Genomic DNA, 12696 nt, shown 5'->3' on the forward strand with positions numbered 1-12696 from the left:
GAGGCGCCGGCGGAGAGGAGGAGCCCGTCGGCGCGCACGGCCGCAGTGGGATCGGGGGAAGGGAGCCGCTTTCCCCTGCAGCGCTGTCCCTGGGCACGGGCTTTCTCTCCTCTTACTCGGGGTGTCAGGCGGGCTGGTGTGCCTGTGGAAGGGAAGCAAGGAGGGAAGCCAGCCTGCCTGCCTGCCTGCTGTTCCTAGACACGAACAAAACTATTTGCTTTAATTTTTATTTTAAATTTATGTAATCTTATAGTAAAAAAAAAAAAAAAACCTAAAAAACCCGTGGAGTCCTCCCTGGCTAAAGCAGTTTCCTGTACTGATTTCCTGTACTGTATTGGATAAAATGGAAGAGAGCATGGCTTTTCAGATTGATACAGGCAGGCCTCAGACATGATGCAAAGACAAGGAAAAAAAAAGCAAGGTCTTCTTGTAGGTAAATTTCCACAGCCACTGATAGATGTAGTAGTTAATCTACCCAGTGCAAAACAAAGTTTAATGTACTTCTGGAGAAAAATCATAAACAATCAAACCCCAGCCCCACAAACAAAGCCCAAACCAAAATACACAAAACCACCAAAACCCACTTTTGGAAAAAAAAAAAAAAAAAAAAAAGGGAAAAAAAAAAGAAATTGAAAAGCCAATAAAATATTTTGAAATTGTTAAAAGTCTCATGATAAAAGAGCAAAGAAGAAACATCTGAAACAGTAAATTATTCTCCATTTTAAATGCTTGTGATGCTGTTATTCAAGCAGAAGACCTTTGTAGGCCATGGTCTCCTTTCCAGCAAATTGTCCAAAATGTGTCTTTTCTACAAGCCAAGCATGAGGAAAAAGTAATCAAGAAAGCCTGACTGGATGTGAAAAGACAAGCCATGTAGTAAGGCTCCTAAGAAATGTGCCATGCCATGCTACCAACATCTGGGTCAAATATTAACAAGGACACAGTTTATAGAAGGTAAAACAAACTAGTTTGAGAAAATAAAAAACATGTAAAGTATGCTGAACCAGCTCTTTTCAACATCACGTGCTGTGGGGTCCAAGATTCATCTGTGTTCTCCCATAATAAGGAAAACTGGAAGAAGAAAGCAGAGCAGGAAAAAGAGCATGACAGCCAGCCAAATAAATCATTCAACAAGGCTGTGATGACTCCATCAGCTACTGCCGAACAACAGCGACCTCAAACCATGAAAGCATTTAAAGAAAACTGATCTACAGGTGGCTTTCCAGATTTCATGTGGGCAAAATGCAATCTGCCTGTAAGTGTATTTTTCTTTTAATTGACCACATCAAATATATGAAAACTAGAAATATAATTGATATCAGAATGTAGAATAAACAAGTTTTTAAAATAAAATAATAGTAAATTAATAATAATGTTCTTACAATATCTTTATTGCACCTTTCACTTTAACGTGTTAACCAACATGAAATGTTTTTTCACATTTCCATGGATCTTTGGATTGATAACAGGTGTTATAAAGCTTTTCTGGCTTTGCTACTTTACAAAACAAGGTGTTGCACACTATGCAATCTTAAACAGAATTGCGCCTAATTAATGTGATAGGCTAGAGGATTATGCAAAGAGGCCAGACCATTGCCAGAAAAAATTACCTTGATGGAAAAATGTGTTTCTGCTAGCAGAATAACAAGAATCTCTTGCATTTCAGAAATGTGACAGTGTGGGAAAGAAAAAATCTGTAATATTTTTTAAAAATGGAAATAGTTTTAAGTTGATTTGTTTCCAATGTGGTTAATCAACATTAAATACAGTATTATAGCTACAGTGAGTGAAAGCAGCCACTCTGAAAGTTTATAGAGTTCTTTCCTAGGAATTTTTAATGTAATATTCATTTTCTTATTACTTTATTACTACTGTTTCAATTTGTTTTGCCATAACAACTTAAACATTGAAAGCCCTGTTAAGACTGTTAAGTAAGATTTCAGCCTGTATTTGTGGTCTCCTCTATTGCAGGTGGATTTCAAGATAGGACAAATACACATTCCATGAATCTGTATTTGTAGGTAAATCCAGTAGTAATGGCATATTCTGCTATCACACCTAAAAATAAAACTACCACTCAATTTCAGCTAATTTAATATAGGCTTTTTTGGCATTTTTCAGGAGCTTAATGAGAATTTTGCATAAGTAACATATTTTTATGGAATAGAATCAGTTGTTTTCACTTGAGAATGATGGAGGCTTCCCAGGAACCTGTTCAAACTTAGTGTTTTTTCCTTCATCCTATCTCAAGTTTCTGCATAGGTTTAATTATGTTAGATACCAAATGTTATTCTGCTAGCTGGTTATTAATAGACCACCTAAATTTTTCAGTGCTTTCTTTTTTAAATCCTTATGTTTTTACTGATCTGTTACATCAAATAGCTTTATGTCATAGTATGTCTTTTGAGATCTGTCTTGTTGGATGTGTTTTGTATAGTATCTCTGAATTTTAGTAGTTTTGCCTTTTTCATACAGGATAGGGATGACCATCATCAGGACAGGTCATTACAGCTAGCTTAGTTGATGTAGAGGTTTATTAGACATCCTCATATACTTTAGCAAAGCTACTTAGTAGCATTAAAGACAAGGTACGTAAGTCACCTATTTAGCTATCATCTGCCTCGTGTCAGAGACATTCAGAACCACGGTTTTCAAATGCTTCTCCATGATTTTACCTGTCCTCTGGGCTAAAACTTCTTTCTCAGCACTTGAGGAGAAGGAGGGGGTGGGGAAAAGAGAGAAGTAAGGTAAAATTTGATTATATTTTTTAACTATTTGCCTTTGTTCCTTAATAGCATCAAGTAGACGAAAACTGTTTTCTCTTCAATTGACATTTACTGCATTAAGACTCTTTAAAGTGAGTAGTTCATACAGCAGATCAAGTTGATTCTGAGTAAATCACACTTTTTCTGTGTCGTCCATTCAGTCTTTCACAAACTGCTGTGGTATCAGACCAAGACAGTAAGAAAGTCAACAGCATTGAGCATATATTCAGGATAATGTTAATTAACATAACTTTTCTATTGTTACAGGTCTTTCATTATGTAGTGTTAAATGCTAGCACAAAGGTGGCAGCAAAAAAAAATTTTGTTGTTTTTCATAAGTATCGCAAAAGTAACTAAGCCATACATTGCTGTTTCAGTGGCCGTGAGATTTTGCAAATGTATCCAAGTTTAATGAAAATACATTACATTGAGCCTAAATGTAAGATACTTGAAAATTTCAAGTCCACGTTCGGTTCTAGTTCGTATGCTGATAACACACATCATTGGTATGAGTCAGTAAACACATTACCTTAAAAAAAAAAAAATAAGCACTATTATTTTTTGCTTAGTGCTTAGAACTATGTCAGCTTGGAATAGAAAGTCTCTGCAACTTAAATCTTAATATGGATCGTGAATCTCAGATTTTGGAAACAGTAACTGTATGCAAAATCTTCGTTTTTTCAATAAAACACAGCTGTTGCCAAGAAAAACTTTTCAGAGACAGGCACTTGAAACCTCCTTAACAATATTATGATTATACATTTTTAAATGTTAAATAATGTTTCTTATTTTGCATTATTCTTTAATAGAAAGTATCACAGTTAATAAGCAAAACTGCAGCAAACATAATCCAGGGGCTAGTTTCAAGTATTTCTGGTTATTTTAAGAAATACTAGAAGTCACAGTGCCTCTTAATTGCTTTTGTTTGAAAATACTGTCACGCTTGAAAAGCAATAGTTGTAACAGTAAAGGCTTATGAGCTTTTTCACTTACAAAACTGTATTTTATTTTCTTCTTAAAAGCTATGTCAGTACAGAAGCTGGACCAGTATTTAGAAATAAGTAACTTCTAATTTTTTCTATAGAAAGAGACAGCAGCAAAGTAACTCCACTGGAACACACGGTTGTTTAAATCAATTTGTACTGACTTTGTTATTAGTATCCAAGTTCATTTTTATAGAGAGACTGCAGGGCACCATTGTTTCAAGAGAAGCTTGCAAATACTATCAGTTAAGCTGCCTGAAATGTTCTGGTTTGGGTTTTTTTTTGGGGGGGGGGGGGGGGAGGGGAAGTATTAATGTTTATTCAGAGGTCTGTAATTAAAATATGTACAACTTCATGTGTTCTCTCTTATTTGACTTGGTTTTTACACGTACTGCTAATGAAAAGTTACTTGTAGATGCTATATAATGCATTTGATTTGAAAAGTCAAAATGTGTAGTGGTTAAGAATTAAGAATGTGGAGTTCATGTGAAAACAGTATCTTTTCTAAGAGTATATAATTAAATTATTAGTATTTTTATGATCAGAGTAATTTTCTCATTTAGACAGCTCTTTTCTTAACTAATGACTGACATAAATATGAAACTTCATTCCTGCAGTAACACGAAGCTGCTAGCATGGCTGGACTATGGTGAAAATAGAAGTATGAAAATTACAAAAATAAATGGAGACAGACAGGGTAAGTTTATTGAAAGGTTTTTAATATTAAGTTTCATGTATTAGGTTTGAAATACAGAGCTCTCTTCACAGCATAATAAGTAGAATCAGCTTCTTAGTTACTAATTTAATGTGGTTGTTTAGAAATTTATCTCTATCTCAGGCTTGTGTTTTGGTCATTTGTTCTTCAAGGCTTTGTAGTGAAGCTGCTGGCAAAACAGTAGTATTTGCAAGGTTCGGCAGACCAGCTCAGCTATGGAAGTCTTGGAGACTTAATATGGAATGTTTTTTATGTTGAAAATTAAAAATATATCAATTCCATATCTATTTATAAATTTTTACTACAGTCAGAACTTACACCAATAACATACTAGTGGCTTCGGGACACAACTTTTGCTAAAACATGATGAGAATATGCAGCTTTTTTTAAAAGAAGCTGCTTTTGTTCAGCTTGAGTTGTGTGGTACAGTATGAGAGATGAGAACTTATGAATTGTAGGGAGAAGAAAGGCAGTTTTTCCTCTGACTTCGAAGAGATAAATTCACTAGGATCCAAGGGGATTTACTAGGTTGTTGTAATAGCTGAATCTGTCCATGGGAATTTAAATGTAGCTTGCAGAAGAGGCTTGTTTGCCAGCAGCAGTGCCAGTGAAGCTTAATGCATGTTGCCTGTTCTTTTAAGAAAACAGTATTAGGTTCTAGTGGTGAACAGGAATATAGTATAAATAAAAATATGTACAGTGACTTTAGATTATTTAATATGATTCTTCAAAATTAACCCGTACCTGTTAAAACTTGAGACTTATTTTGCATAGTAAGAGGTCCTCAGATGAATTGCTAAAATGACACAACAGTAAATGGAGATGCAAAAACACAAATTTGTACTAAGAATGGAGACAAATGCAAGAGCATGAGTCACATTTTCAAGTAGCTTAACTTCTTTGGGAAGCATGCAGTATTAAAACTGCATGAAAAATGATGTATAGCTAACTTCTGGCAAGTATGACAGCACATCAAGTGAGAAAAATGTCTTTTGGGATGTGTGAAAAGAGAAACATTTATTTGCATAAGCAACTAATTTGTGGAGTTTGAAATTTAGACTTGGAAGTAAGGATTTTTCCTTACTAAAATGATTTGGGTGATAATGAAAAGAGAAATAAAATGTTTAAGTAAGGTCAGAGACAAAACTGAAGCCTGAATTCAGAAAGGCACATGGACTGAATTTCAGCAATATGAGCTGAAAATACAGTATAAAGTAAGATTACAGGAGGAACTCTCTTGTTAAAAAATATTTGAAAGAGGGAGATAAGCATTCAGGCAGTCTCTATATACAGTTTTCCTTATGGTCAGAATGTGAGGCACACGGTACTTCATGATGCAAACAGAGGAGTAGTTAATGAAATACGGCCATTTCAATGGCATTTTCAAGTATACCTTATCTAATTGTATTTTAACCATACAAACTAAAGCAGCAAATACAAATCACATTTTCCTTCTTTGAAGCACAGAAGAGGTATGATTGTTTGGTATTTATTTAGAATTCCCAGTCTGTACCATCTTGATTTGCAGTAATAGGTCCAAGTTCAGTCCCAACTGCTGTTGATGGCAGTGCCAAGAATTCTGATGTGTTATTTTGAATAGGAGGTGGTAATAAAGACAGTAGTGAATTCTGTGTTTGTTCTTTTATCTAGAAAGAAGAAGAGTTAAAACAGGGCTGCACATAAAAGTCTATATAACTTTGCATCTGACTTCATTAAAAGCATGTGAAATCAGAGACATATTCTTCCATGTTATAATATTGAAACTAACAGGGTGAGGGGTTTAGCTTTCTTCACTCCAGAGTAAGTCAAATTAGTCTTTCAAGAGTAATTACATTAGCTATGCAGTAGTTCTGCTTTAAATTAAGAACACTAACCATTATTCTTACTAGTTAGGCTGACTGAAGTTAAACCAACTTTATCAAAAGGGAAATGGATTATTCTCATGCTTCCTATACTCCATCAATACCATTTTGTTAAAAAAAAACCCAAAACAAAAAAACCCCAAAACATAGTCTGAAGCAGATATGCTGTCACAGGATGTTTTTTGTCTCCAGCTAACTTAGTTATTTTGTAATCCAACTCTAATATTTTGTGGCTTATTTAGGTGATAGCTGTGTCATTTAACAAAATGTAGTAAACTCACCTGTTTGAAGAACGTATGCGAAAGCAAACTGCTTGCTGATGGCCTGGATCATAAAATGAACAATATAATTATGTTTTGGAAAGTAAAATACTGCTTTTGGAAAATGGGCCAGACTGACAAATCAATTTAAGCCCTGTGGTTTTTCATCTACAGGACAAATGTGAAGCATGAGAAAAGCAGCACAGAATTGCTACATTCTATGCCTCAATTAGTACTGAAGGCACTGCTAAAGAAATCTGTTTTTAAAGACTTTTTCACCTTTCTGTTTAGCAAGGAATTTAATGTGTCATTCAGAAGAGACGTAGTATTGAAAACATATACTTCAGATTTCTGTATTTTTCTTGGACAAAGTACATGTTTAAAAATTAATTTTACTTGTTACAAAGTATATTCTTATTACAAGACTTGAAAAGCACAGTTCCTTTATCAGACAAGAAAATTCTTAAATTACAAAACCAAAGGTAAGTGTAGTGTTTTGCATAGTACTTCTGATCTGAAATTCTAACTTTAACAGTATTCAACTAATTACTGTATCTTAAATTGTGGGCTACACTTGGTCTTAGATTGAAGCAACAGAAAATCAGTTTTCACCAGAAGGTTACCTTTTCTCAGGGTCCTGTTGCAAGCAAAGTTCTACCAGGTTGTGGAAAGCAGGTGAAAATGTTTTGGAAAAAGGAATTTGTAGTCTTTCACTGGTCATTGTGCGTGTCATGCTCTCACCAATTCCAGAATCAACACCTGATCGGGAATTCTTCATCCTGGATTCCCCACAGGGAAGAGTATTTATATCCCAAGGCCAATATGTGGGACCTTTCAGCTTCTGCAGCAGCATCTAGTAGAAAGGAATAGCAGTATAATAGTTCAACAGCTAAGCTGTGAAACTCCAGGAAGGGAAGCAGTATTTGATCTAGAAGGAAGCATGCATATTTGAAATAACAGAAAGCAGTCACCATTTCAGCAGTAAACAGCATTGGTTTCTCTGAATGAAACAAAAAAAAGCTCAGTGTTTTGAAGTAGAAATAGAGTTCAGCATCATACCTGAGTGCGAGGCATATTTTGAAATGGAACATATCCATTGGCTAATTCACATGCTGTAATTCCCACACTGTAAATGTCAGACTTCATGTTATACCCAGACAAATCCTGTGAGAGAAAAAAACCTACTGGATCACTGCTGCCATTGAGCAGTGCCAACAAAAATACGTCTGTTTCAAGACAAGATTCTAATACCCTGTAATCTACACAGGATTGAGGCAATTAAATTGTGAAGCCTCAGGCTTTGTTCAGAAATCTGATGGTTGTACTGAAGACAAGTTTTAGCATCTGCATAGTTTCCAGGATGGTCGGGTAAAGAGACTTGGTACAGCACTACTTTACCAACAGCTTTTAAACAGGTTCTCTTTAGGAGAATTACAAATTTAGTACATCTATATCTTTTTAAAAGGTGCAGTTCAACAGCTTCCATTGTACTTCTATGAGCAGACTTAAGTTAGAAGTTGAGTACTTCCAGTAACTTTGAATAGGAAAAATGAAGTCTAATTTATACTAACCTGTCTCAGTAGTTCAGGACTCAGCCAAGGAAGCACAGATGTACTAAATTGGGGGAAATCATATACCACCTTTGACTTTTGTCCATTGTTAACTAAACTGTAGAGGTTGTTTAAGCCAGAGAGAGAAACCAGCCCATCCCCTGAAATCAGAATGTGGCTAGCTTTAATATTCCTGTAACATAAAGTGGTAAATTTTAGTTATAAGAATTACTCAATGCAGTACTAGAGTAGAAAGGCTTTCATATTTCATTAATTTATAGTGAGAAGTTAGCATGCAGTTCTATTTAGCAGATTATTTTCATGGAAGTTCTCAACTCAGTATGAGTTGTCTTTTTAATCCAGCCCCAAGAGAGAGGAGAGATGATCAGCAAAACTGCCAGAAACTGGAGAAGGGCCCTCCTTCCTTGCAAAGGGTGTAAATTAAGAAAGCCCTTTCTACAACTGATTCTCTTCTGCTTCAAAGAGACAAAGCCAGACAGATGTATAATCCCTGTAATAACTGGCTTTAAACAATGTATGAATACCATTAAGCTTCTGCAAACTTGTTTTTGCTGTATTATTGAAAAAAAAAAAAAGCTTCTGTAGTTTCTGACATAAGAAGGTATATAGAAAAAGGAAGGAGACAACACTTAAGCTGAAAATGAGTTTTGAAGTCAAACTAAATTCTTAGTAATGTGGATGCTGTAACCTGATTCTTACCTATTGACATTCTCCTACCTGTGAATGTAGCCATTCTGGTGCATGTAATTTAATCCTCTGATTGCACCAAACAGAATGTTCCCTATCAAAGCTTCACTCATTCCTTCAGGAAAGTAAGTCTTCAGCAGGTGTCTAGCTGAACCTGGAAGTGAAAAACACCTAGCTGAGCCTAACAAGTCTTGTTAAATTACTTGCCTATGCTTGTTTCTTTGTATACATCCATCAAAAGTGACATTCTCATCTTGAATATGGTATGTCAAGAACAGTTACATGGATGCAACTGATGCATTCATCAGGAAAAGCTCACACTCAGGTCATGCTCCTGTTAACTGAAAGTCTATGCCAGACCTCTCTCCTCTCTTCAATCTAGACAAGTTTTCTGTTGGCAAAATTCAAAGTTGTATAAAGTCAAATACACCTTCCAATTACCATTTCTCACATGGTGGGTGTAAGGACTAAGTGCAATTTAATGCAGCTCAAATACCAATCTTCACTGGGGAGGAAGATCTCATACAGAAGACTTCTCTAAACAAATGGATTGGGAAAGTTTGCTTTTTCTACAAGACAGGAGATGCTTAAAGAAAGACCTCTCATGGACCCTGTGGTCCAAGTTGTATCAGCCCTTTTTCCTATTCCAAAATTGCAGTTAATGGTTCTTACCATAGGCCATGAATGGGGAGATGACCCAAAGCCAGCTACCAGCTGTAAACACTGTCCAAAGTGTCATTACATTGGGATGTTGGAAAAAGTGAGATAAAACCACTTCATTCTGTGGAATTAAGTGAAAGTGGATGTTTTAACCACAAGACAATAGTCTTACTAAGAGCATTAACTATGTCAGTCATCAGTAGAAAGAACTGTTCCGTGTGCATTTATATACAAAGTCGCAGGTGATATGCATAGCCTGCAATAGTAAATAGTTGTAATTAACTTGCCTATAATTGTATCTGTCTGAGTAAATTTAGTTTGCTCATAGTCCAAAATTTTGGTGTTAAATACAGAGTACAGAACATGTTTCAAATAAAAAGTTGTACAATTACAGAAGTATTTCTAAAACACTTGTCAACTGTTTTCTTCAGAAAACAATTCTCAAACATGCCTTGTGTTTATATTCTACTCATTTGGAGAAAAAAACTTGATTGAAATGACCCAGTACAAACACAAAGGCTACCTCTGTTTAGTAACCTCATATGTATTCATCACTATCTTCATCAGACTTGCGCAGAAATGTTGTTGCTTTACCTGTAAGGCTTTCAGATGGTCTTCAGAGCAATTTTCTAGGTCTGTGATCCTTACAGCAACTTGCATGCCTGTAGGTGTATGCCGTGCAAGGTAGACTGAAGTTAAGTTGTTGAACCTCCTTCCTGAAACCAAAAGTGGCTACCTTAACATTGGAAAATAAAATCATCCACCACATAATTTCATTCATTTTAGAGATAATTTTACAGTTCTAAAATTGCAATTGATAGCATGACCTTTTCTTTAAGGATGTAAAAAACTTAAGTAGTTGCAGCAAAATATATCCAGCAAATTAGTTAAAGCATGGCCCTGCTGTTTTTAGAACAATTAAAAGTGTTTAAACATTTGTAAGTATCAATTATACATCTAAATGAACAACACTTCTAGCATGCATATTCCTATAAACATATGCATGCGTAGTAGGACTCAGGGCAGCCATCCTTAGGCCAATCAACTCGGGTAGCCAAGTGACAAGACATGATGCTACTTAATGCTGTATTTATTGTCCACATACCACAGATTTAGAAAGCTGACATGCACAAACATCAAGAGAAAAATTCATGTAACTGTTGATTTGTGTTGTATCTCAAAATAAGTGATTACTGAAACATGAACAATGTTCTGCACTTTTCTCAACTAAGGAGACACAATAATAGTTCTAGTCAGCTGATTATATGTTTTACAAACTTACTATTTACTGCAGTTAGCAATAACCTTTTGAGAGCATGCATCTGCAGGAACAAGAAATATTTTAAGGTACACTTATGTTACCTATTTCCAGCTGGAGTTCATAGTGAGAGACATTAGAAGAGCAAAATACCATTTCATTCCTTCCTGTAGCTGGGGGAATCCAGGCTAGATCAGAATCAGCCTAACAGTGAGGAAAAAGAGTTCTGAAAATGACTATATAATTTTTAAACATTTACATGTTTAAAACTAATGCAAAAATATCATTAATTAGAATGCGAAGATCAAGTACTCAAGTCAGAACATTCCAGATGGTGCTTTTACCACTACACTGAGACTTAGTTTTATGAGCTACTGGGTTTTGTGACTGTGTTTTGTTTTTAAACTGGTACAAGATTAAGAGTAACACTTAGTTACTTATAATCTTCTTCCAGAGTGGAAGCCCCAAAGTACTCTGGTTATTTTTGCGGTTAACATTTTAAGAGTACTCTCAAGGAGATTATTTTTAATATGTACCTGCTTTGTATTTAACATTGCCAGTTAATGTTTTTTATTTTCTTCTTACCAGGCATTCATGGACACTGCTCTGAGATAGCTCTTCTGGTCTGATTGATTCAACTGGTGTACGTAGAATACAGGAACAGTCCTTGAGAACAGAAATAAGTGAATGTTAGTGGAGTTGCTGCAATTTATTAAACATGCCAGTGGGAAAACATCAAAAGTAGCCCCTATAAGCAGGAGTTCAGAAGGTTTTCTGCAACAAGTCAATCAAGCAAGAGGTTAAGAAATGGCGTAGAGCACATACATGGCAGACCCAGCGAGAAGAGATACTAAACAGTCTCCTTCACTGAAAGTTGATACAACAAAGTTTAAATGTCTCAGCACTCTGGAAATCCCCTCAAGCAAGACATTTACCAGAACCTATTCACGTTAAGGTATGACTGGGTAACAAGGTATAACTGCCAAAGATTTTAAAATATAAACTTACCAAACAAGACATGGAACCGCTTTAGATCAGGGGGAAAGTCATATACACCCATTTATCCTACAAAAATTAAAGTAGCAATATAAGATTGTACATAAACCTGTGATAAATATAAGTCTCTTTAATCACAACTATGAGGCATGCCTGTCAGTTAATGCACACACAAAAGAACAAAATACAGCTCTGGGAAAGCCTGCTTCTGTTGAGCCTTTAAGCAGTGTACAGATTTCAAACCCCATACTGAGGATACAATATACATTCCAACTCGTTTTCCGTTTTGATTCATGGGTTTAGAGATCTTACTGCCACTTCTGAACAAATAATGTAATTGCAAGTTAACGGCGTATGTGCAGAAAGTAAAAAGGAATGGATAAACAAATCCCTGGCAGTTTGTAGGAAAATAAATAATTGTCTGTTGTTTTAAAGGAGCACAGCTGTGCTGGTCAGATTGCAGCTCAGCTGTGTGCAGCTGAACTAGCTCACAAAAGAAGCAACCCAAAGCAATTGTGCTTTACAATTCACAAGTGAGAGAGGAAATACTATTGTAACGGATTTTAGGAAAAAAAAAACAAACAAGGAGGGGAACCAACTCAGATAATTTTCACTTTACTTTGGCTGCAGAATCAGCATTGAAACTCCCTCACAGATCAGAGTAGCCACTCTGAAAGTCCTCCACCAGACCTACTTTATGTCTGATGCATTGAAATCTTAGGCAGTGAGGAGAGAGATACGACTGTCTAATAACCATATCAAAGTTTCCAAACTGTAGAGTGGGATTAGCTAATTTACTTTAGCTACAAGCAAGTCTCCTACCATAATGAATCCTACTTGCTGGCTGACCAAGTCAGCTACAGGAGGTGGTGCCATGCTGGTATGTAATTATTGCTTGAAAGTTAACTTCAAAAAGGTAAAGTACTGTATCAGAAACTG

At 35.7% G+C, this 12696-nt stretch overlaps 1 protein-coding gene across 1 annotated transcript; it reads right to left on the reverse strand.

Moving 5' to 3' along the window:
• Nucleotides 1-5470: 5470 nt before the first annotated feature.
• STRADB (STE20 related adaptor beta) lies at nt 5471-11781 on the reverse strand. The gene is made up of 11 exons (XM_010175635.1): nt 11770-11781; nt 11347-11427; nt 10866-10965; nt 10098-10219; nt 9516-9624; nt 8874-8997; nt 8157-8328; nt 7645-7749; nt 7209-7438; nt 6607-6649; nt 5471-6109 (listed from the first exon to the last, which is right to left on the reverse strand). The coding sequence occupies exons 1-11, from the start codon at nt 11779-11781 to the stop codon at nt 5957-5959; spliced, it is 1251 nt and encodes a 416-aa protein (XP_010173937.1). The 3' UTR covers nt 5471-5956.
• Between the last annotated feature and the right edge of the window lie 915 nt (nt 11782-12696).

This window comes from Antrostomus carolinensis, unplaced genomic scaffold, assembly GCF_000700745.2.
Source record: "Antrostomus carolinensis isolate BGI_N321 unplaced genomic scaffold, ASM70074v2 scaffold50409, whole genome shotgun sequence".
NCBI lineage: Eukaryota > Metazoa > Chordata > Aves > Caprimulgiformes > Caprimulgidae > Antrostomus > Antrostomus carolinensis.